Consider the following 26,253-nt stretch of genomic DNA (forward strand, 5'->3'; position numbering starts at 1 on the left):
CCCGTAATAGTGGAAATTGCATCGAAGAAAAAGGAACAGCGTGTCAAAATTTTGCTCGCATATCGCAAAAATCCGAACTGCTCGTACACCAAGTTAGTGAAAATTTGAATGGCACAACTAACACCAACGTCATAGAAGTCACTTACATTTACGTTTCGTCGTAGACTCATCAGTGCGTAGCAGTTTATGTTGAACTGCTACCTCCGACCTGACGGTTCAATATAAACCGCTGGGCAGACGTAAAGTCAATGCTATTTGCAAAACACTTTTTGATCAACATAAACTGCTACGCACGGATGAGTCTACGACGAAACGTAAATGTAAGTGAAAATGGTTAATGTGCACCTATAATAAATTAGGGCCTAAAACTCTTTTGCTCCTTGAACTTACCAAGGTCATAGAAGTGTTAGGAAATTTTTAATCGACAGTAAGGAAAACAAAGTTGCGAGGGAAAAAACGAACAAAAGACGATTAGGTAATGTTAGCGACATAACTGGATGACGTGAATACGAATAAAATGTGTGTTCCTAAAATTCTGGAACCGAATTTGAAAGCCGAATGCTAGCACTGAATTCTGGACCTAAACTCGCGAACTGAATTTTGCATTTGAGTTCTAGAACTGAATTCTGGATCTGAATTGAGGAACTGATCACTAAACCTGTGATCTGGAACTGAATTTTGAAACAGAATTCGATAGAAATTTTTGTTATGAACTGTATTCTAAACTTCAGTTACAGAAGTCCGGTTCATAATTCAACTGCGAAACTGAGTTCTATAATTCAGATCCGGAATTAGGTTAAAAAAATTTCAGAATCTAGCCCCTGAAATTAGTTACATTTCTACAATTATGGAAGTAAATTTTGGATCCTAATTCTAGATCTAGATCTGGTTTGTGAAATGCCCTTTACAACAGAATTTTGGAAATACATCTGAGTTTTGAATTTGGTCTGAAATCTGAACTGGAATTTAAGATTTGAACTCTGGACTGAACCTCAAGTCTGTTCAAGAATTTTGTTTCAAAATTCAGATTCAAGTGCAGAATTTATTTCAAGAAAATAAGTTCCCGATTACGGTTCCGAAATCCTGGCTTAGAATCAAGTTCTCTAATTTGGTTTAAATTCCAGAAATCTGAAACTCGATTCTAGACGAGGAACTAAACTTTAGATCTGGATTCTGGGAATAGAAAAAAAACCTGATGTTGAATTTTGAAACCGGTTTGAATTGAACTCTAGAATTGGATTCTGGTATTGGATTCAGGTCTGAAATGAAAGAGACAACTACGCAGGCTAGAATGATTTTTTTTTGTTTCGATTATAGAGATTTTAACCTTAAGGTCATTCGCCTCTTCGGATCAGAAAAACTTTCTGACCCTATGTGCGGGGTTGGAAATCGAACCCAGGTGGGCTGCGTGAAAGGCATGGACTTACCCATCACACTATACCCGTCCCCTAGAATGAATGATGCACCAAATTTTTACCTTCTTTACATATCAAATATTTAGAAAAGTTTAGTTTCGAAATGAAAATTTTATCACAAATAGGTGATCATATCTCGGACAACGAGGAGAAAGAATTATGTTGATACATTTAATAAAACAAGAAATATTTTCGATTACAAACATCACTTTCCCAGAGACGCCCCATAGTTTAGCGTATTCACGACAAAAAAACACTAAGCTTGGAGTGTCATCTACAGCCGTGTGTCGAGCTAAAAAACGCATCGAACTATCGACTTACAAGAAAATGGAAAATCTAAATCGTGACGAAAAGCAAAATGAGTTTGCGGACGACGTTTGATTGCATGTTTTAGGATGAAAAAAAAACCTTCGCCGAGACAAACAGCTTTAAATACAGAAATGTATATGCGTGCAGAACAGAGGTACAAATAATTTCCTAACCCATCAAAAACTCGTCAAATATGGCCATCTGTTTCAGTGGCTTGAAGATGGACATTTACAATTCGACCGGTGAACCAGAAAATGTATAAACAGAAGTGCTTGGGAAAACGTCTGTTGCCTTTCCTCAAGCAACACAATTGTTCTGCTGTATTTTGGTGGGATTTGGCATCTTGCCATTACGGAAAAAGGCCCAGGATCTGGCATTTTGCCATTACGGGAAAAGGCCTCCATCTAATATAAAAAAAATATTGCGACATTGTTAAGCGAAACCTCACGAAGACTGAAAACTGAGCGAAACTTGATGGAAGGAATCAAATAACAGGTCCGGAAGAAAATATACTTTGAGCACTTCTAGAATGTGCATCCGTTCACGACAGATAATGCTTAGAGAGAGATAATGATAGAGCTTCAATGCGGAAATGTCTCGAAAATACCACTTTCGTGCTCATAGGTTACATATCTGTAGGGGAGACCGCGGCTAGTCCGGACACGGGGTTAAACCGTTCATCTTAAATAATATCTTCTAAATCAGAAATTATTTCGATCAATGGATTGATTTTATAAACTTGTTCTCATGTGACAGACAGACGTCAGTTAGATAGATAACACTAAATCAATTCAGTTTCGCGTCAATCGTATTCGTGTCAAAATGTGTAGGGGAAGATATTCGGTTGCCGGCACCCCATCGTAACTTAAGACAGAAAGCAGATAGCGTCATTCCGACAAATATTATGTGTGTGTAATAGCAGCATATTCTTTTTGTGTCGAATACCAAAACAAACAGACGCTTGTACTTTTTGCTGCACTCAAAACAAATTTTAATTGCGTGAAAATTAACACAAAAGTTTTTTATGACTTTTTTATAGTACCATATAGTATTGAATATTTATGATGTGAAATCGATCTATTTCGTGATTTAATACTAGATGCTATCAAAATTTTCGCAACCAGAAATTTTGTTCGTCATTTTCAATATGTCTACCGATTTCGGTTACTGGCACCCCATTTTTTCGAAAATCGAGAAAAATTGTCATTGATATGCAGAGATGCCAAATCTACAAACTTATCTGTAAATTATCAAATTTCTTAGTTAATGTAACCTTTTTTTCGTCTGAAGACTTTTAACAGATTTTAGAAATTTCGATTGTTTTCCGACATACGTTAAAATTTACAGACTATTGAAAATTGTCGCGATCTTTTTGTTTTTGCTAGCTAAACTTATCGTTTAGCTGGCATCTCTGGTGATATGCAACACGTGAACAAATTGACAGCTTCAATACATCCGTCATATAAGTAAAAACTTTGGTTCTCTGGTTCTGTTCACAATGGCGACTCCAAACAAATCGTCAAAGACAAAGAAAATAACTTCAATGCACTGATAAATCCCATTAAATGTTGCTTAGTGGATGAGAAGCCAATAAATTCCACTGCAGCAACGTATTCAAACCCGCGAAGCCGGTGGAAGACCGGCCAAATCAACACCAAAAGCGCCACCATCCAAATCATTGGCCAAGAGACTTTTGTCCAAAACGCTTCCGAAAAAAATAAATTCCGTTTTTTCTTTGAATAACTGCAGTCTTTACTTATATATTTCCATTTTTAGCGAAATTTCTTAAGGTGCCGGTAACCGAACACCTTTTTTGAAATGGTCAAAATGTATCACTACTAAATTGATAATAAAGGTTTTAAAACCAAATTAATCAACTAAATTATAAGCTTAAAACAAAAGGGTGCCGGTAACCGAACACTCTCCCCTATTATTGACAGGCAGGAGTTTTGCATTAAGCAGTTCAATTTGAACTGCTATGTGCAGATGAGTCTAAGACGAAACGTAAACAAAATATTCAAAACATAAGCACAAAATTAGGCTAACCCCTGAATTGACAGTCCAGTTTAACCCCATAGGGAGTCCGGTTTTGCACCACGGTTCCTAAATATTGGATTTTGGGTTTTCAAGCCACGGATTGGGAACTGTGACTGAAAGTTAAAATTACACAACTGTATAGATAAATTGGGTAACAAACTAGGTGTAAGGGCTGTTTTTCCAATTTCCAAAAAGTGTTCGGCGTAGCCCCGGTCTCCCCTATATTTTTGTACTGTGTAGTAGAAATTGGGTTTTCAATAAGAATGATTATATTGAATCGTACAAAGATTATAGAATCGAAATCAAGCGTCAAGATAGTTAGTATTGAATCCAACGGTTCTGTGAAGCAGAACGATGTACTATGTAATAGCGATCAAAATTGCGCGATGGCACTTTTTGGCGTTACGAACAGTTACGGGTGGATGTAGCTATGGAAGAGATATCCATACCTTTCCAAAGGGATACTACTACAAAAATAGCAAGGCAAAGTTAGGGCACTATTTCAACTGTCTTCGCAGCCGATTCGTTTAGTGCCTAGCGCTACAATCTAACTGACACAAAAAAAAATCTTCTAGGTTGGGGATCAAACATACGACGCTATACTTTGGAAGAAAAATCTACCAAAATCGGTTTCAGAATGTCTGGTAGAGAACGAAATAGTTCAAACAGTGTTCAATCTGAGCTAATAAATGGGACACGGTACGGATTTGATGACCAGTCACTTCATATACTTCTTTTCGAGAGCTAAACATATACGAAAAAAATGTTGGTTTATACTCAGCGGTGAAGAATGAAGAATAGAGAAAACGCATGAAACACGTTGTTCTAAGTATAAAAACTTATGAGAATGCAGAAGTTTACCATTTCCCCAAATAATATATGAAATATTTTTTTGATAGAATATCGGACAGTTTAGAAAAAATAAATCAATAACGCACAAAGTTTGACCAATCTTCTAGAAATGTTTATGTTTTGCTAGTTTTACAGTTACAAGTAACTTTTTCTATTCCATGAAATGAAAAAAAAATGAAAGGCAATACTTTTGCTGATATTATGGCAAGGAAAAAGTATTGTTAAAATATTCTGTGAAAAAAACAACATAACACGAACAGTGAAAGTTATGTTTTTTTTATACTTAATCACTTATTAAAAATTCATTTCCTGCGTGTGGAAGCGCAGGGCACATTATTATCCAAAAAAAAATACTATTAAGGCACAAGAAACAACTCATATGCTGTCATATTTTTATCACTATTGTTATTTGAAATCAATTTAAAACAAATATGAAATCCATATTTCGCCTTCCTCTACTACTCGATCGTAAGCCGTAAATAATTAAAGCCTTGTTTCGTATTTGCACTCTAAATCATCGTTTCAAATATCGTTCTACATCTACTTTCGCTGAAATATTTTCACGATTCAGTCGTAAATGAAATTCGAAAACACTGCTGCCAAGTTCGACTGAATATTTTCCAAATGAAACAAAACAACAAACCTTTCAGCACGTCGTATTCGATGGTCCGTAGCTCTCCAAGTGGCCCATCAGCACTTGCTGGAGATGATTGCGGAGCGTCCGTTCCTCGCTGATCTGGGTCTTGACCTGTGCCATGTCCTGCTGTAGCTGACGAACGCTGATAAACAACTGGCGCAATGTGGGCGTCATGTCGTCGTACTCCAAGCCTAGAGATTGAAAGATGGAAACAAAAAAAAAAAACAAAACAGTAAGAACCGTGTGAATAAAAACACTTTCCAACGGTGTTCATTAGACAAGAACAACATTAAGATTATATGACAAAAGTAGTTCAGGGAGCATTCACAGTTTCATTTATCGTTCGGAAACTAACGGGTTCTATTTTGATATTCTCCCGTGCTTCCATTAATGACCTCACAATATGACTAAAGGTCTTCATTCTTCAAGCGGAGAAGTTTCACTTTTTATCGTAAACCCGATTCTGTTTTTTTTTGCGCCCTTCTTCATCTACATGCTGTGCGGTGTATGTTGAAGAGTAAAGGACTGAAACCCTAGGGTCTGTTTTCCCCACGCTCATTGAAAGAGCAAATTTTCGGGCACCTCGAACATGGGCAACTGATGAACAACACTTGCTGATCGTGGGCCTGGTGAATTATTCAACAAGGAAAATGTAACAATGACGAATTCCGTTATGGCGTGTTGTTTGCATTAGCTGAGCTGAGAAGAATTAATGGGCCAAGCAGGCACGGCAGTTTGAAGAGCACAATCAGGCAGATCTGACGAATTGTATTCAGTGATAAGGGAGAAACTTCAAACTGGCTTTATATTAAAATTCACACAGCAAAAAAAAAACAACGACAACAAAAAACATAAACACATAGTTTGCTCGAAACACTTCTGCTCACTAACCTAGCTTTTGATGGTGGCATTCTAAGATGCAGGCATGAAATTCTAATAATTGCATATAAATTATATTGAATTTATATTGAAAATAACTTTTTAGAGCAGTTAGTGGAATGAACTAAATCGTTACTTTTCCGTGACAGAAATGACGAAATAGTTAATAAATTTTCAAAATACAGGGTGGCAAGTGAATTAGCGATCGCTAATTCCGGTTTTCCCGGTGCGCGAGACTAAAAATTCCCGGTTTTTGAACAGGCCCAAATAGCCTATGTTCAGTTTTTTTCTAAAATATTTCTCTCATTCAAGCTTTAAGTTGAAATCCCCTGTCCAAAAAAACATCGAGCGTTGAGAAATAAGTATTTTGCGGGTATCTGCTTGGAACTACGATTAAAAATCTCGTCCACAGTTTGTCGAAACGTTCATCTTCTGAACTGACAGTACCACCCAGCCCAATGTATTCCATCTTTATTTTGTCTTTTACTTCGCAGGTAACTTCGATGTAACAATAAGATTAAAACAAGAAACATATCTGACCAACGGTGATGAAAGTGATCAGTCTTGCATTTCACGAAGGAATGAAGCACCAAAATTCATGCATTTTTCTTGAAAAATCAACACATTTTATTTAAATTTCTTGCTTTTTCCAATAATGCTCTTAAACGCAGCTTCCACATCATATTCGATTAATCGTGGTGTTTTGTGGATTTCAAGAAATATCATCAGTTATTTTAAAGCCTAATAATGAAGAAATAAATTTAAAGTCTTACAATTAAAATTAAAATAATTATTTTTCGAACTATTCAATCTTTTTCAAGACTACCACTGAATCAATCTTTTTAAGGCTATCTGAAAAATCATTCTTTCTTAAAATTTATGCAAGCTAGGGGTATGTATTCTAGAAATGGGCAGAACCGTTCATTTCAAAGAACTGTTGAAAAATTAATAGTTGTACCGAAAGAATTAGTTCTACTGAACCGTTGTTTCGTTTTTCTGAAACTTCTACCAGATTCCTCAAACCAGCAAACGTTCCGAAAGACGCAACTTATTCGTATACACACTCAAAGAACTCGATTACTTTCATTTCTATTGAGAAGAATAGAGAGCTATCATTCTTCAATCAAGAACCAGTTCACTCAATCTTCGAGTAGAACTAGTTCTTTTGGACCGTTCGTGGACTGATCGTCTCTAGTGTATTCCAATACTATTTTAGCCTGGTATAGTCTGGAAAAAAGTATAAGGTTAAAAATTTAAAATGAATTAACTAAAAAACAACACTCCTCCCGCAAACCCGATTCCATCTAATAACAAGTCGCGTCTCGTGAGAAAATTTACGGGTTGTGCACTGCTTATATGGTATGATATCAGAACCGTTTCGACGTTGAAACTGAGACAGCAATTTGTTTTCAATTACCATAAGCACAAGCCACCGAAGCCTCTCCTGAATGTGTGCATACAAGTTCTCATAAAGCCTATTTGACCAGTTGGGCAGTGCACGAGGTGCACATGAGGACGAGACGCTAACAATTTGTACGATATTCTTTCAGAGTTGGGTTTAGGCGATAGAACAAAAATCTTCTAGGATTCTTAAAATGTACGCTTGTCACTTTGGAAAACAACAACAATCTATGCCCTTAGTGAATAAGATGATCTAAATTTGATTCGCCTATCATCGACAACCTTCGACTGCTCCTTCGTCGACATCAATATCCTCATCATAGCAGATAATCTTAAAAAAATTAACAGAGATTCACTTTTCTAATATTTGTCGAGATTTAATAGAAATCCAGCAGAAGCATCAAAATTATCCTTGTTTTTCATTATGAGCATTCATTGTGCTGTTATTGATGACAACTAAGAAAGCTCTTATTGATTTAAAATTACTGTCAAACCCATACAAAACCGTTCAGACATGTGGTGTTGGTCCCATTTCCAATGGATTGTGCATCATTGAACCTGTGTACTGAACTTCTAGTTTAAACACAAAATTGCCTCCATCTTTTCATTTATTGTATCAGGAAAATCATGATGCTAAAAATTGTTACTAAGATTAGGACTAGTAAATTTATTCCCGGATTTTTTTTTCCTTTGTGGGCTACTCTGGCCGAGGGGGGTGGTTACAAGGCTCCGCACTTTCCAAACCGGACGAACTAGGCTATGGTGCCCAAATGAACACTAGTAACGAAGGAGGAAACCCTCCAGCATAAAACCCATGCGACAGATTCCTTTACGGTTATCAATTTGCAACGAAAGATACGAATATATTCTATTGCAAGTTCACCAGAGAGTTTGTCACTTGGGCAGGAAGTGTGTGCTTCACCCTGTAACCAGTCAATCATTGAGTCGTGCGTTTGTATCGTATTGGTATTTTGTCATCCTACCAACTGCTTCTGTGTCTTAAATGACCTCGTCGATGAAACTTGGGAAATTTTGCATTGTATCCGCTTCGGTCTTCAGAAGGGTTGCTTAAAATTCTTTTTTATTCTTTATTTAACGATTTATTTATTCTATCAGGTGTACAACTTTGCTTCCGCCGATTTTTCTCCAAAATTAAAAGCTTGATTGAGAAAAAGTGCTTACAGATGTATTAGTCAAAGTATTGTTTCTACCATCTTTCCGGCAATTTTCGGATCCCTGCTCGAAAAAAGGAGTCCTCTTTTGACGCTATCCATGAAGCAATCCATTTTTCCAACTCTTCTAAGGATTGAAAATGTTGATCTGCCAGGCCGTGTGCCACCGAACGGAATAGGTGGAAGTCAGAAGGGGTGACATCTGGGGAATACGGCGGGTGGGACAAGACTTCCCATTTCAGCGTTTCCAGGTACTTTTTGACCACTTTTGTGACGTGAGGCTGAGCATTGTCGTGTTGGAGAATGACTTTGTCATGTCGCTCTTGATATTGTGGCCGCTCTTCTTTTAGCGCGCGACTAAGGAGCATCTGTTGCGCTCGGTAGCGTTCTCCTGTGATGGTTTCACCCGGTTTTAAGAGTTCGTAGTAAATCACACCGAGCTGATCCCACCAAATACAAATCATAACCTTGGCGCCGTGAATATTCGGTTTTGCTTTCGACAAAGTAGCATGCACGGGCTTTCCCAATGATTTTCTGCGTTTAGGGTTATCGTATCGAACCCACTTTTCATCACCGGTTACGATTCGATGTAAAAACCGCTTACGATTTTGTCTTTGAAGCAGTTGTTCACATACAAATAGACAGCGCTCGATATCCCTCGGTTTCAACACGTACGGCACCCAGTTTCCTTCTTTCGGAATCATTCCCAGGGCCTTGGGACGTTTTGAAATGGCTTGCTGACTCACTTCCAACGATTCGGCAAGCTCTACATGTATTTCGTAAAGAAATACTAGTTGTGATTGTATGAAATGGCCCACGTGAACCGTTCTCTTCCAGAAACACACATCTCACACTTTCAGTTTGAAAGTGACATCTGTGTCAAAGTTAGAGAAATTTAGGTATCTTCAAACCTTTCCTGATTTGATAGTGTATCCACACCTGATCAATCAGTTTCGCCGTCATTGCAATTTGTAAACATTAGTACCGATACCGAACCGGATCGGAAAGGTTTGAAAGCTCCTCGACGGTTCATAAGAGGTCAATTTACTCTTATTCCTGATAACAATAGTCCTCCGTTTTGAATCAAATTCACCAAGTTCAGGACGACATTGCCGTTTCAACCTTCCGAGCGAACGGACGTGATTTGGATTTACTGCGAAAGCATTGAAAACCAGTTGTGTGTGTGTGATAAAGTGGTCGGACGATCGAAACGATATTGTGTGATAGACAATAGTGCTTTTTCCTCTGAGAGGTTTTTTTCGCATTATATAATAGAACAGTGCCTTATTGTGAGCGGTGGATCGAAACGGTACCGTTAGCCGGTTATTGTTTCGGCGATCAAGGCCAAGTGTGCGGATTATAAACAAGCGGCCATTGTGTGAGGATTATAAATAAGTGTGCTTTTTCCTCTCGGAGGTTTTTTGCACATCATCAAAGCGGCGATACGCCGACCGACGAAGACCAGCTTGGTGTCCCCCGTTGGATCTTAAGTTAAGTACCGTTACTTCGATTATTCGTTTTTGACCATTATATTTCCCCCCGAATTACTTGTTTCTGCGCGGAAGTAGTTCCGCGACATGTCTAATTTAAGTCCTGGCCCCCCCGCTCCCGATGTTCAAATGGAGACTTCCCTTGTCTGTAAAATGTCCCGCATAAAGAGCTATCCTGATGGGCTCGCACTACCGGCCGGGCCTTACGCGGTCTATTTCCGGACCAAATCAAGAGAAAAAAATTTAAATATTTTAAAAATATCGCGAGACCTGTTTTCGCGATATAATACTATAAAAAGTATTGATAGAATACGGCCAGACAAGCTCAGGGTCCTGTTTACCAGCTCTAAACAGGCTAATGAGCTTGTTCAAAAGGATCCCTTTACGCAGGAGTACCGCGTCTACGTGCCCGCTCGCGAAGTAGAAATCGACGGTGTGGTCACCGATGCGAGTTTGACTTGCGAGGATATTCTTAAGTACGGGGCGGGTTGTTTTAAAGACCCCTCACTTAAGAATGTCAAGATACTGGATTGCAAGCGATTGCATTCAGTATCGATCGCAGGGGATGGAACAAAGTCTTATCCCCAATCAGACTCTTATCGTGTGACCTTCGCCGGCACTGCTTTGCCCAACTACATCCTCTTGGACCGGGTTCGTTTGCCTGTTCGTTTATTTGTACCCCGGATAATGAATTGTACCAATTGCAAACAACTGGGGCATACAGCTACTCATTGCAGCAATAAGCCACGTTGTGCTAACTGTGGGGAAGCTCATGCGGACGGCTCTTGCGGTAAGGATGCTGAAAAGTGTCTCTACTGTAAGGAGGGTCCACATGACCTCTCTGATTGTCCCGCTTACAAACTGCGAGGTGATCGAATGAAGCGTTCCCTAAAGGAGCACTCCAAGCGTTCCTTCGCAGAGATGCTTAAAAGTGCCACCCCTCCTAAACAGACAACGAATCCATATGTCTGCTTGTCGACTGACGAGAGCGATTCTGACGACCCTTTGGAAGGTCCATCTTCTGCGGTCCCTCATAGCTGTAGGAAAAGAATGAATAAATCTTCTCATAAGCTACCTAGTAAGGGTTCGAAGGTGTCTTCCGAAGGGCTTCGAAAAGTTACAGCTAACGGGAATCGGGAAAAATCACCGAAGCAAAAAGCTCCTGGTCTCGGAAAACTCAATTCCGAGATGGAATTCCCACCACTTCCAGGGACTACAAAATCCCCAAGCGTCCCTAAAAATCCACCAGAGAACCAACTAGGTGCTGGACTTATCAAGTTTTCTGATGTTGTGGACTGGATTTTTACAACTTTCAATATTTCAGACCCTCTTAGAAGCATTTTAATTGCTTTCATGCCTACAGTAAAAACATATTTGAAGCAGTTGACTGCAAATTGGCCCCTTCTTTCAGCGATTGTATCTTTCGATGGCTAAATCATCCACCGAGGTCACGGATCTAATCACTGTTTTACAGTGGAATTGTAGAAGTATTATCCCAAAAATAGATTCATTTAAATTTCTAGTAAATAATCTGAAATGTGACGCATTTGCATTGTGCGAAACTTGGTTAACTTCTGAAATACCCTTAAACTCCCACGATTTTAACATTATTCGCCTGGATCGAGATGATCCCTACGGAGGAGTACTTTTAGGGATCAAAAAGTGCTATTCTTTTTATCGAATTAACCTCCCCTCGATACCAGGTATTGAAGTTGTCGCATGTCATGTTACAATCAAAGGTAAGGACCTTTGTATTGCTTCCATCTACATTCCCCCAAGAGCCTCGGTTGGGCATCGGCGACTCAGTGATATCATTGAGCTCCTTCCCGCACCGACGTTGGTTTTGGGAGACTTTAACTCACACGGTACGGGATGGGGCTGTCTTCACGATGATAACAGATCAGCTATGATCCATGATATCTGCGATAACTTCAATATGACAATATTGAATACGGGAGAAATGACACGGATTCCTGCACCACCAGCAAGACCAAGTGCGCTGGATTTATCCCTTTGCTCGACATCGCTACGGTTGGATTGCACGTGGGAGGTAATTCCTGATCCCCACGGTAGCGATCACCTACCGATCGTAATATCAATCACCAGCGGCTCAAAACCATCGAAGACAATCAATGTTTCGTACGACCTCACACGAAATATTGATTGGAATAGCTATGCGACCTCGATATCTGAGAAACTTGAAAGAACTCAACAACTTCCTCCGGAGGAAGAGTACACGTTTTTGGCTGGCTTGATTCTCGACACCGCGACTCAAGCTCAGACGAAACGTGTACCCGGCGCGAAAACTAACATCCGTCCTCCCAACCCGTGGTGGGACAAAGAGTGCACACATTTAAACGCGGAGAGAGCCTCCGCGTATAAAATATTCAGAAAAAATGGAACACCTGATAATTACCGGAATTACGCGGCGTTAGACGTTAAAACTAAGAACTTGATTAGAGCCAAGAAACGCGGTTACTGGCGTCGGTTTATAGACGGCTTAACGAAAGAAACATCTATGAGCACTCTTTGGAACACAGCCCGACGAATGCGCAATCATAACACCACGAATGAAAGCGAGGAATATTCCAACCCTGGATATTCGATTTCGCTAAAAAAGTATGCCCAGACTCTGTACCGGAACAGAAGATCACCCGCGCCGCGACACCAAACACAAACGAAACACCGTTTTCGATGGTAGAGCTCTCACTTGCACTTTTGTCATGTAACAATAAAGCCCCGGGATTAGACAGAATAAAATTCAACTTGTTGAAAAATCTGCCAGACCCCGCCAAAAGGCGCTTGTTGAGTTTATTCAATAAGTTCCTTGAGGACAACATTGTTCCACATGACTGGAGACAAGTGAAAGTGATCGCCATTCAAAAACCAGGAAAATCAGCCTCCGATCACAATTCGTATCGGCCGATTGCTATGCTTTCCTGTATCCGGAAATTGTTCGAAAAAATGATTCTCTTCCGTCTAGACAATTGGGTCGAAACTAATGGCTTACTTTCAGATACACAATTTGGTTTCCGCAGGGGTAAAGGAACGAACGATTGTCTTGCGTTGCTCTCAACAGAAATTCAAATGGCATTTGCTCGTAAAGAACAAATGGCGTCAGTTTTCCTAGACATCAAGGGGGCTTTTGACTCAGTTTCCATAAACATCCTATCTGAGAAGCTGCATCAGCATGGTCTTTCGCCAGTTTTGAACAACTTTTTACATAATCTATTGTCTGAGAAACACATGTATTTCGCGCATGGTGATTTGTCGACAATACGATTCAGTTACATGGGTCTTCCTCAGGGCTCATGCTTAAGCCCCCTTCTATACAATTTTTACGTAAACGACATCGATAAATGTATCAACACATCTTGCACGCTAAGACAACTTGCCGACGACAGCGTTGTGTCTATTATAGGACCCAAAGCTGGCGATCTGCAAGGGCCGTTACAAGATACTCTTGCCAACTTATCCACATGGGCTCTTCAAATGGGTATCGAGTTCTCTACGGAGAAAACTGAGCTGGTTGTATTTTCAAGGAAGCGAGAACCAGCACAACTACAGCTTCAACTAGGGGGTGAAAACATAGCTCAGGTCTTCACATTTAAATATCTCGGGGTCTGGTTCGACTCCAAAGGCACATGGGGATGTCACATTAGGTATATGAAACGAAAATGCCAACAAAGAATCAACTTTCTTCGTACAATAACCGGATCGTGGTGGGGTGCCCATCCAGGAGACCTGATCAGGCTGTACCAAACAACGATATTGTCCGTGATGGAATACGGATGCTTTTGCTTCCGATCCGCGGCGAACACTCATTTCATCAAGCTGGAAAGAATTCAGTATCGTTGTTTGCGTATTGCCTTGGGTTGCATGCAATCGACTCATACGATGAGCCTCGAAGTGCTGGCGGGCGTTCTCCCATTGAAAAACCGGTTCTGGGATCTCTCATATCGTTTACTCATTCGATGCGACATTTTGAATCCTCTGGTGATTGAAAATTTCGAAAGGTTAGTTGAGCTCAATTCTCAAACCCGTTTTATGTCCTTGTATTTTGATTACATGGCTCAGAATATTAATCCTTCTTCGTTTGTTTCCAACCGTGCTCATTTCTTGGATACTTCTGATTCTACTGTGTTTTTCGATACTTCCATGAGAGAAGAGATTCGTGGAATTCCGTATCACGTGCGCCCTCAAGTGGCCCCAAATATTTTTTATAATAAATTTAGAACAGTCAACTGTGAAAAGGTGTTTTACACTGACGGATCAAACATTAACAAGTCCACAGGCTTCGGTATCTTCAATCAAAACATCACCGCTTCGTACAAACTCAGTGATCCGGCTTCAGTTTACGTCGCAGAATTAGCTGCTATTCAGTACACCCTCGAGATCATTGAAACCTCGCCCAAAGACCATTACTTCATTGTCACGGGCAGTCTAAGCTCAATAGAAGCTCTCCGGGCAATGAAGCCAGGAAAGTACCCCCCTTATTTTCTGGGGAAAATACGGGAACACTTGAGAACTTTATCTGAACGGTCTTATTCAATATCGTTAGTCTGGGTCCCTTCGCATTGTTCCATTCCGGGAAATGAAAAGGCAGACTCATTGGCTAAGGTGGGCGCATTAGAAGGTGATATTTATGAAAGACCAATCTGCTTCAATGAATTTTTCAGTATTTCTCGTCAGAAAACTCTCGAAAGTTGGCAAACTTCATGGACGAATGACGAACTGGGACGATGGCTACACTCCATTATTCCTAAGGTATCAACGAAACCGTGGTTCAAGGGGATGAACGTGAGTCGTGATTTCATTCGCGTTATGTCACGGCTCATGTCAAATCACTATACATTCAACGCACATCTCCGGCGTATCGGGATCGTGGAGAACGGGCTCTGCACCTGTGGCGACGGTTATCAGGACATCGAGCATGTCGTGTGGTCGTGCGTAGAGTATCGTGACGCCAGGTCGAAGCTACTGGAATCCCTCAGGGCCCGAGGTAGACCGCCTGAAGTTCCGGTTCGGGATGTGTTGGCGAGTCGGGATAGCTCATATATGCTTCTGATATACGAGTTTCTCAAACACATTAATATACAAGTGTAATCTGTTACATCTGGCTTAGAAAGTTCCTCCTATTTATCGACGTTGTTTCAACTGTGGCTAAGAATTATTTCTCAACTGCAGGTTCGACACTAACTTCCGCCGATTATCCCGATTCCTCATCTGTCCACCATCTTCATCGGAACTAACAAGATCTTTGTGCTGTCACTAACCTTTTCGCTTCCCCCCTCCCCGTCTCTTCACCATCTCGATGTCAACTAATTAGATCTCTGTCGTTTTAGTCAATTCATTCCCATATCCCCTTTTTACTCCGTTTTCCGCAATATTTACTTCGCTATTTTTTTTTCTCATTTTCTTCTGTAACAACACCATCATCGCCCACGGAAACTTACCAACAGCATGCGGGCCACCCGCCGGGTATTCGTAACCTGGGGGTGTTTCCCGCGGACCCACACGGACCGAAGAATGCGGCCAACATGAACATTCACCAACGCCATATGGAAGACTCTCATGAAATATTCAATTCACCGGCCACTGCCGATCACCAGCTGAAGGCTGGATCTGCCAAAGTCAACCATTGCGACCCAAATATGACATTACTCAATGATACAACCCTAGTTTTAAGTTAGTCGTAAATTAAAATTAGTAAAAGCCCTTGGCATCTTAGAGCTTAAGCAGTGTGCCTTAAACATTATATTCTTGAATAAAAAAAAAAAAGTTCAGGACGAATATGATATATTAACATTAATCCCAACTGGACCAAGATAATTCAAATTGGTGACCAATTCCAGGCAATAGAATGCGCGAAACCACCTAATGACCATTGTTAATTCGAAGCAGTATTAGTCCTGTCCACTCCGTGATCGATCCAGATAACATAATAATTTTCATCTTTTTACATTTATGAGCGAACGATCGATCTCGGTATGGGTCGACTTTGTCAATACGCGAAGCATAAATTGACTCCCACCCCCATCCGCCAAGCGGAGGTACGCGCCCTGTAGCTCATCATACAAAGCCTAGGGACTAGTAAAATTATTCCCGGATTTGCACTAAAATTCCCGACTTTTTCCCGGTTTTTTTCCGGCAAAACCAAATTCCCAACGTTTCCCCCGGTTTTCACGATTTTCCCGGTCACTTGCCACCCTGAATATAGTGGAATTAAATGAAATTTCCCTTCTTTAAAAACAAATCATACTCACATGTAATGAATTCATTTTCATTCATTTAAATTATATTCAGATCGCAAAAAAAAACTTACGATTTGCTTTCAGCACTAGTTGTATTAATTATACACGGAAAAATCCGTTGTCATTATTTAAAAAAAACTTGAAGATTGACGTAGGATTGCATTCGAGATGTGTATAGAAATTAACTGATTTGATACCGTTTGACTGTTTAAGATTTTGTAGTCCTGTCAAGGACCATTCCATTTCGGAAGATTGTGTTTGTACTCTAGCAATTAGAGCAGCAGTTTTAGATAGTTGGGGTCTTGAAAAGGGCTCAGAGTCATGAAAATGACTATTTTGTTACGAATGATTACATTTGTATTCCAGGAAGTAGGCCGCCATTCCAAGTCATTTGTAAGTTCGAGCCGTGACCTAAAAAAAATCAGTGCATTAATATATAATCGTAACAAATGTCGTATAATCGCTCATATATTTCAATATTCCATACATATCAATATTTGAGTGAAAAAAAACTATCAAAACGCTGTACGGGATTCATTTCAGGCTTTCAGAAGGGTCAAATTGTGGAATTCTCTACTATATTCAACACTTTTCGAACATTTTTCTCCAAGACGAAGCAGCCAAATGCTAGTTTTTTTTTTCACTCGTTCGATGCGAATTTCGCGCTGCGAAAAGTTATCACACTATTCTAGATTTGAACTAAACTGTTAAAATAATTCATTGTTCCATTTAATAAATACGAACCAAACCGTCATTAACTGTTGCCTGTTGTTTTATTTCGAATCTTTACGATATGATCATTGCGATAACGGAATCAGAATCAATCAAAATAATTATTTTGGTAAAAAATTTGTTAAAATTGCTCAGCAAAAAATCTATTTTCAGTTGTAGTTTTTGTGTGTCTCATTCCTCGAATCCATAGAACACTTGAAGGGCTAATTTGAAACTATTATTTTGCTCAAGGAAGTATGTTGATACGTTAAGGCGTTTAAGGGTTATGCAATGTTTTTGTGTTTTTTGAAAATACTCTTAAGACTAATTTAAATGAATTAAAAAAATAACACCCTTCCAATTTTCATTCAAAGTTTTTCTTATATTATGACCTTTCTGGAACCGCATAGGATACCTTTTTATCGATCTGGCATCTAATGAATATTGATATTTGAAGGTTAACTAGTTTTTGAAGAAAAAACAATCATAATTCAGCAAATTTGTGCGCAAAAATTAGTTCAAGAACCCTTCTGAGGAAAACTTTTCACAAAAAAAAGTTAGAACAAAAAAAGTGATTTTTCAGGAATCACCCTACTTTTACACGGGAAAATTGCTGTAACTCGATCAAACGAAAAGCTAGAGAGGTGCTTTCTTGAGCAAAGTTGCTCAAAATAAAGTTTCCTACAACTTTATTGTACAATGAAATCGTTTTTGAGTTCAATTAAGAAAGTTAGATTTCAGATTTCAATCTAAATGAGGACCGCCCTAGTAACTTTTTACATGAAAAGGAGCGCCATGTGATTACAAACAACTTTTGTGAAGACACAAAAGAAACTAATATTTAATAGTGAAAATATTTTTGTCCCGCTAAATCTTCTTCCATTCGTTTCGTGAAAGAATTACAGAAAATAAAAAGGTTATCAAAAAATCAAATCTGGAGTAATTTTGTTACACTTTCGTGTTGTAAAAATTTCGAAAATGCACTCAAGTGAGCATAGTAAAGAAAGACGTAGTCCTTCGTCAAAACCATGAAACAAACGATGGTAAAATAAGGCAATTTTTAAATTATAAACAAGCTATTCAAAGAAATAGCTTTTGAAATATTCGGTGAAATAATCGTCGAGGGATTTTTCCTACCTAATTGCTATTATTTGTCCTGGCGTTGGGTTTGTTTATAGCTGAAACAGACGTTTCTTGCTCTACATTGATTGTAGATGAAGGTTTCGTTGATGACTTCAGAAGTGCGCAGGAGTTGTTTGGGGCCGGTGTAGAGAAAGTACAGTTGTTATTGAGCATGGAAGACTTCTTGTCAAGTTTTTCACAGTGTTTACCATAGTGAACATCTTTCTTACAAGTAGCTAGCTGAGTGTCCTAGGTCACCATTGGTTCACAAGGAATTCTTATATACTGACGAAATATTATCATGGTAAAATTCTTCCACTTTTCTTTTTCGAAAGAAAAACAAACTCTCCATTGGAGGTTGCTGAGTGAAAATCATGCACACTTACATCTATGACTCCTCCAAGTACACTGGTATATGTATCTGATAAATTCATATTCCACGTATTGCATGATGTTGTATTTAGCAAATACAATTGCTTTTCACTTCTTATAGAACTGAATGTATAGTGTGCTAATTGTCTTATTTAGTTGCAGTAAATGAACCTGTTATAATTCGAGGTGCATTTGTTTCTTATGTCGTTTTCGTTTTGAAACTGCACTACGCCGATGCAGTGCCTACACCATGGCATGAATAAACGAACAGAAATGACGAAAACATAAACGGTAACCCTTGACTACAATAAACGATTCCATTGCATAGAGCTATACCGAACTTTTGATGAGTGCTACACCAGTGGTATCGGTGCAGAAAAAGTGTAGCACTGGTGTAGTGCAATTTTAAAACGAAAACGACATTAGACAAGATTTCAATTTCTTGTATCGATGACCGAAAACGAGCCCGTTTAAAATCGACAGCGATGGTATGATTCTCGCTTTTATTCATTTGGTTCACTCATTTCGAAATCCTTTAATTGTTTCAATCGTCCCGGCCATATACAGTTTATTTTTTCACTATTCTATTCACAGTAATTCTAGTAGCGTAATTTACGATCTGAAACTGTATTGAAAGGTACTGAGGACAATTTGAGCCAAAACACTTATATGACGAAAGTTTCCTGTCTAACACATAGATGGCGTTACTGGAATTAAAAATCCACATGATTTTCAGTGAGAAAGACCCATCCAAAGATTTGTCTCAAAACTTGACAGCAATCTTTCGTGAGTTATTTTAATCGGCTACTTTGTTATTAAAAAAAAATTTTGTGCTATTACAATATCGCTGATATACAGTTGAAACAAAAACTTGGCTTGATGAAAAGTTTCCGAGCTCTGCCTAAGTAAAATGAACCATCATCGATGAATACGTTAAGTTTAGTTGTAGTGAAATGAGCATCGAAAACGGTGAATGCAGTGGGCGTTCAGAAGAGGCTGCTACCGACAAAAACCTTGAAAAATTCACAAGATAAATTAGCAGATAGCACATATTGTAAAGATATCATCTGAACGTGTATATTTACAATTAACAAATAACAACTACGAATTGATGATTCAGAACAATGTCTATGAAACCAGTTAATAAAACAGATCAATCGCAATAAACCCGAGTTATTGCATCGGTATGTGATAATGGATGAAACATGGTTCCATCAATTTACTCCGGATGCGAGTCGACAGTCGGTTGAGTTGAGCGTGGAAAGACGCAATAGTCAGACCAGACCATCAACAGTGACTATTATATAGCATTATTAGAATGCGTTGAAAGACGAAATCGCATAAAAAGTCCCCAGTAGAAAATGAAACAAATACTGTTTCGTCAAGACAATTCACAATGCATAAAATCTATGATCAATTAAAACAATAAAGTTTCGAATTGCTTTCGCATCCACCGTATTCTCCAGATTTGTTCCCTAGCGACATTTTCCTGTTCTTAGAGAGAAGGTTCGCTGAAAAATATAAAACAAGTAAAGAAATCATTGCCGAGACTGAGACCTTTTTGAAACAGTTTTTCTAACTGCCATTACAAACGAGAGACTGACTGAGTGAATTTCATTAAAAAAACGGATATCATAGGAAAACTGTGAGGTGAAAACTAAAGCGGCTGAAAAAGTAACAGAGATGGAAAAAGTTTGTCATTTTATCAAAACCAAAACAGAATAAGTCTGTTGATAGTTTTTACTGAAAGTGTAATTAACTGCGAATAGACTATTGTATTAGGAATTTTTTTTTCTGATCCGAGAACAGAACGGCCCCGAAGTTAGAATCACTATGATCGATATGACAAAAGAAACAATTCGGAATTGACCTCAACCACCACTATCTGCTTCCATAGTCCAACTGAAAGTAGTCCTGACGATATATGCTAGCTTATGACGAATAATTCATTCTATGACAAATTTCTCGCCAACTCGAACAAATGCTTCTCATATTTAATAAAAACTATTTGGACATGTAGAGATTGTCACACAAAGCCACTCTGCATACTTTGTTTATCAAAACTGTATTTTATCTCAAATAGCTGAAGTCGAAAAATAATAAATCCTGTAAATAAGGGTCACACTTGTTAGTTTCTGAAAATTATTCACATATTCAAATAAAAATATCCAAGAAATTCTTCATCGAGTTCAACAATAAAATCAAATCAATTTTGACAATTCTAAATCGATTTACAAAACTAACACAATTTTTTATTCGGATGAAATTTTGTCTCTAGATTGGATTCTAAGAATATTATGACCGTCAGATAAGTTTAGTTGTCGATAAAACAGACACTGAACAAAAAACAGTCTGCACACAAAAAATATTCTTTTGCTGGAAAACCTTGTTTACCTTGAAAGTGCCCTTCGGCTGTTTCGACTCAAAATTTATAAAATTCGATTTTTTTCAGTGTAGAAATTATTTCACTATTTTTATTCGAAGATTGTAATTTTATAAAAACTAATTTTTACTAAGATTTGTCATTTTTCGACTAGAACCATCCAAGTTTGGTCCTTTTCAAAAAACAGTTTGGGGGAAAAAAAACTATGCAAAAAAAAATTTTGGGAAAAAAACAATGAAAAGTGAAACTTTTTGTGACAAAGACTCCGAAAAACAATTAGCGCGAAATTCGTCTTATAGCTATCACTCAATTTCAATCATTATCAATCATTATTTAAGTGTACTAAACAATGGGTCACTTAGTAAAAAAAACTTTATTTAAACCACCTAGATTTAATGCCCTTGATGCCATTCTCATTAAAGTTTGTATGAGAAATCGATTTAATATCCATAGCATGGTTCTTTTTGAACATTCGGTTGTCTCGGGAACTGGAAACGGAGAATCGACTGGAACCGAAATGAGTTTGTTAATCATAAACTAAAATGATGTAAATCTCACACTATAATTTCGGAACACGAAGATGAGTCTGAATAAAATTCAACGCCTTTCATACTACTACTAAGTTTCGTTTGCAGTTCAAAATTCCAGTTGTGATGTAGACCTGGGTTGAAACTTCTTCAGGATCGAAGAAATGTTAGAAGAAAAAAAACAGAAAAGAAAACTGTTGTACATTGACGAGTCGAAGACGAAACGTAAAGAAAATCAAAATCGGTTATGTGACCTAAGAATCTAAAAAAATCGGCCAGTAAGGAGTGTATCGAAAATAAGCTATCCACATACATTTGTGCTGTACGCATGTATTTGTGATGGTTTTTTATGCTCTGATCACAGCATGCTGTGCGTTTGGCTGTCAGCTTTCGTTTGTTTACTTGTTTGTGCGGTTGAATTTCTGCGTTTTCAAAATGTCGCGTATTGAAAAGGAAGTCAAAATTAAGGTTCTGGACACATGGCTAAGTGAGAAGGGTATTACTATGCGAACATTGGCGAAGCGATTTGAAATTCATCATGCCAGTGTTAAAACCATCATTAATAAGTTTGGGGGACACTATTCTTTGGATGAGCTACCAGGAAGAGGCTGAAAACCCGGTTCTTTCAACCCGAAACTGGACCAAAAAGTGGTATCTCTGATCATGAAGAACAAATCAATGTCAATACGTGATTTGGCCATAAAAGCTGGAACGAGTGTCGGAATGATCCAGCATATCAAGAGACGAAATCACCTAAAGACCTACAAGAAGCAGAAAATCTCGAAACAAAGTGTAGAACAGAAGAAGCGAGCAGCAACAAGGGCCCGGAAAATGTATTCGCGTCTTTTGCAGTGTCCGGATGCATGCGTTTTGATGGACGATGAGACTTATGTAAAGGAGGACTCAAAAACCCTTCCAGGTCCACAATACTTTACTGTCGTCGTTGGGGAGGATGTGAACGATGCGGACAGGTCGATTCAAGGGGAGAAATTTGGTCGAAAGGTACTGGTATGGCAAGCAATATGTTCCTGTGGTTTGAAGTCAACCATTTTTGACACTACCGGAACTATAAATGAAGAAATCTATCGATCTAAGTATCTCTAGAAGAGATTGCTGCCTTTATATAAGAAGCATAGTAAACCTCCACTGTTTTGGCCGGATTTAGCGTCGGCTCACTATGCCAAAACCACACTCAATTGGCTTACGGAAAAGGGTATAAATTTCGTTGAGAAAAATATCAATCCACCAAATTGTCCTTAGGTTCGACCCATCGAACGTTACTGGGCAATCGTGAAGAGGGTCTTCAAGAAGACTAGTAAGGCAGCTGGGAACATGCAGTTCAAAAAAATTTGGGCGCAAGCGTCCAAAAAATGCGATCCAACATTTGTCCGGAACTTGATGAAGAGCGTTCGATCAAAAGTTCAAAAATTCGTGGAGGAATAACTTAAATTTCATCCGGTTTTCATTATGCTCAAGTTTAACCTCGTACAATAAAGCATCAATTTGTAATTTGAACAAAATATCGTTTTTTATCATAATTTGAAAGCAAAATTTGTGGATAGCTTATTTCCGATACACTCCTTATTTGCTGAGAAAAAAGGTTAACAGTTCAACATAAACTGCACTGCACTGAACGTGTCAAAGACGAAACGTGAATTCGAGGTCTGCAGAATACTTTTGCGCGGTGTCGATGATCACTTCGCACGTCCTGAATGAGCCATCCTTCGCGGCTTGGGAACAGATAATAGTCCGAGGGGGTCAAATTGGACGGATTATGAGGATGGAGAGCCAATTTGAGATCTCGCCCGGTGTCGTTCGTCATGGTTGTGATGCTCTTGTTTGTCGTCGTATTTTCTTGAGCAAACTATATTTTTTTGTTTGAAGTGAGGCCGTTTCCACACGATTTCGATCCTTAATTGCTCCGATAATGCCCAGTAACATTTGCTGTTGACGTTTTTCGAGGTAGTTCATTGATGCCGATTCGGAGCACTCGTGTCGACTTCAGTTCATTGACGGAAATTTATTCTGTTCTTTTGTGTGTCAGCGGATCCAGGCATTAAATAAATCGACGTCAAAAGTCCACCCATTTCTACATCGTTATGACCAAACACGCTTCCGAAGTGCGCTCGCGCTGGTGTTTCTGGCGCACGCAGTGGATGGATATTTTTTTCACATAACGTTTCAATGACATGCCAAAAACACAGCTATTTCGGAATTAGATTTGTTTATAAAAAAAAAACAAGAAAAAGGGATTTCAACAGTCGGTAAGAAATATCGGAGCTCGCACTCCTGTAACAGGTGACTTGCTGTAATTTGAACTCTAACTTCAGCATAAATAACAAATCTGAGTGTGCGTATGTGATAGAGAAGTAGGAAAAACAATCAATTTGCTTGATGACTTACCAGTTTATTTCACATAGTTCGTGTACTTCATTGTTCAATTTCATTGAATTTCGTTGATACCAATCGCTAGTTTTTATAGTTATTTCTACAGTCATGAATAACTTATCTTACAAATATGAAAACGTGGTACAAAACACGGGTATAGATAGGTTAAAATATATGCTAAACAATGCACCAGATGCAGCTAATAGTTTAAAATTTTGATTGTGAACGTCGTTATCTCAAGAACATCACTCGAGTTTTACTCCATTTGTGTGAACAGCTAGTGGGTTCTGTAACAATAATATGATTATTTTTAACCTCATTTTTTACACATGAGCTACGCTTTCTTTGACACATTCAGTTTAATATCATTCCAATTTTGCTTGCAAAACTTGGTGGTTAAAAGAAAGGTAACAAAATTCACATTAGTTTAACTAATATCACAAAGTGTCCTTTCCCTCTTAGTTAAAGACTGTTATTATCGTCGTGGTGTTAAATAACATCAGTTTCATTCTCTTAAGTGTTAGTTGCTATATGCGTTTGCTACAAAATGGACGACATTTAATTTCTTTCCAATTTTAGCACAGCAAGTGTCGCATGTGTTAACAATTAGTACGGTAAATGTTGAAACACGAACATGAGTACGATTTAGGTTGACTAGAAACGATATATAAAGCTCTTTTCTCTAAAAAAATAGAAAAAAATATCGGGTATATTGTCGCGAATCGTATTTTTCCTTCCAGTTCTTCCAATTCCCCGTTCTTAGTCTTATGATTCCGTGTTTGTATTTGAAACCCTACATCTACACATCAAGTGCCGTCGTTGCTCGCCGGAGACGACAGACCTAAAACCTAGTCAAAATTGATTGCCTAAAACGTTTTTTTTTTGCCTACAACCTCTACCTTCTCTATCGACTCTGCCAATAGAACATCAGCAATTTATTGCAGCAAGAAACGGAATTACGGGACATGTCATCCCTCAAAGGATCATCTTCGTCTCCATTCAGGTGTGGAGTGGAACGACGCATTTGGGACAGTTTGTTGCTACGCCCGAAGCCTTGGGCAGTTTCGAAAGACCGGTTCAGACGTCGATCGTACAATGGTGGCTGCTGAATCGGTGGTCCCTCAGGTGCTGGTGGCGGAGGACTTTCCCTCTTCGGCGATGGTACAATCTCCCGGCTGGTAGATCGGTAACGATTGATTTGGTTGGCATTCATCCACACCGTTTGCTGTCGGGAAACCCGGGACAGAAGCGGTGTGTTTGCGTTGTTGTTCATGAATATGTTATCGTAGTTTGATCCGGATCGCGCGATGGCCGGTGAAAATGGTTTCAGATTGTTCCCCGGTACCGCACAACCGACGGATGGCTTTTCCTCGGAGTGTGACCGCCACTCGGTGCTGCCGTAGCCACCGACCGAGTAACGGGTTCGGCAAGGAGTGGCATTCAGTGACGAAATCGAAGCCGAATAGAGATTGAAACTGTTCGGATTCACCTCACGCCAAACATGCGACGTATTTATGCTGTTCGTTGAGGCTGTGTTCTGACTGTGACTGTTTCGTATTCCGCCGGTCGGATTCGTTAGATAGGCGGACAACGATGAACACGTGAACGGTAACTGCGGGTTCGAGGATGAAAAATATTTGCTCGTTTTCAGCTTACCTCCTCGAATGGGCAGACACGGTGTCCAGGGTTGAAGCACTGCATAGCGCAAAAAAAGGAGACGCGAGCAGTCGGGAAGAGAAAAGATGGAAGAAAAGAAAGAAATAGATATTTTCACTACTGACTGTTACACTTTACAGGAGAAATGAAAGAAAGGAAACAGTGCGAGTAAAGAGGGAAAAGGAAATCAGTGGATGATTCAAAAAAAAAATGTTGATCATTTAGGCGATACTCAAAAACCAATGCAGCCGTGCTAACAACAAAAAATTATCAAATCAACACCTCGTATGTAACGCTTTATCTTGCACAGTTTAGAGCAGCACATCACAAGCGGAATCTACTGTGAGAAGCGTGACGAAACCAGACTAAAATAGCATAATAAATGTAGCAGGAAACGAAAACTTCTCATTACTACAGGCAAAGAATTATAACAGAATTGCGACTAAAGGTAATGAAACTACACAACTTATCAAAGAATAATCCACCCCACCCAAAATCGACAGTCGCCACAATCTGAGATTACCTTGAAGCATTTCCCATCGAAAAACGCAAGAGAAGCTTGATGAAATAGCAGAAATAAAATCACCCCAGAGATTGGAATCGAACCCACAAACATCTACAGTCCGGAGAAACTGTGCTGCCAATTAG

General features: G+C 39.0%; 1 protein-coding gene across 1 annotated transcript in view; it reads right to left on the minus strand.

Annotated features, from left to right (window-relative positions):
- Positions 1–4,715: 4,715 nt before the first annotated feature.
- Positions 4,716–26,253, minus strand: part of LOC131429378 (uncharacterized) — a 71,271-nt gene continuing 49,733 nt past the window's right edge. Inside the window, exons 10-11 of the mRNA XM_058593456.1 lie at positions 24,862–25,644; positions 4,716–5,441 (exon numbers count right to left, since the gene is read on the minus strand). Coding sequence (XP_058449439.1) covers positions 5,260–5,441; positions 24,862–25,644 — 965 coding nt within the window. The 3' untranslated portion in view covers positions 4,716–5,259. The remainder of the gene's footprint in view (positions 5,442–24,861; positions 25,645–26,253) is intronic.

The sequence above is a fragment of the Malaya genurostris genome, chromosome 2, assembly GCF_030247185.1.
Source record: "Malaya genurostris strain Urasoe2022 chromosome 2, Malgen_1.1, whole genome shotgun sequence".
In the NCBI taxonomy this organism is placed as follows: Eukaryota; Metazoa; Arthropoda; class Insecta; order Diptera; family Culicidae; genus Malaya; species Malaya genurostris.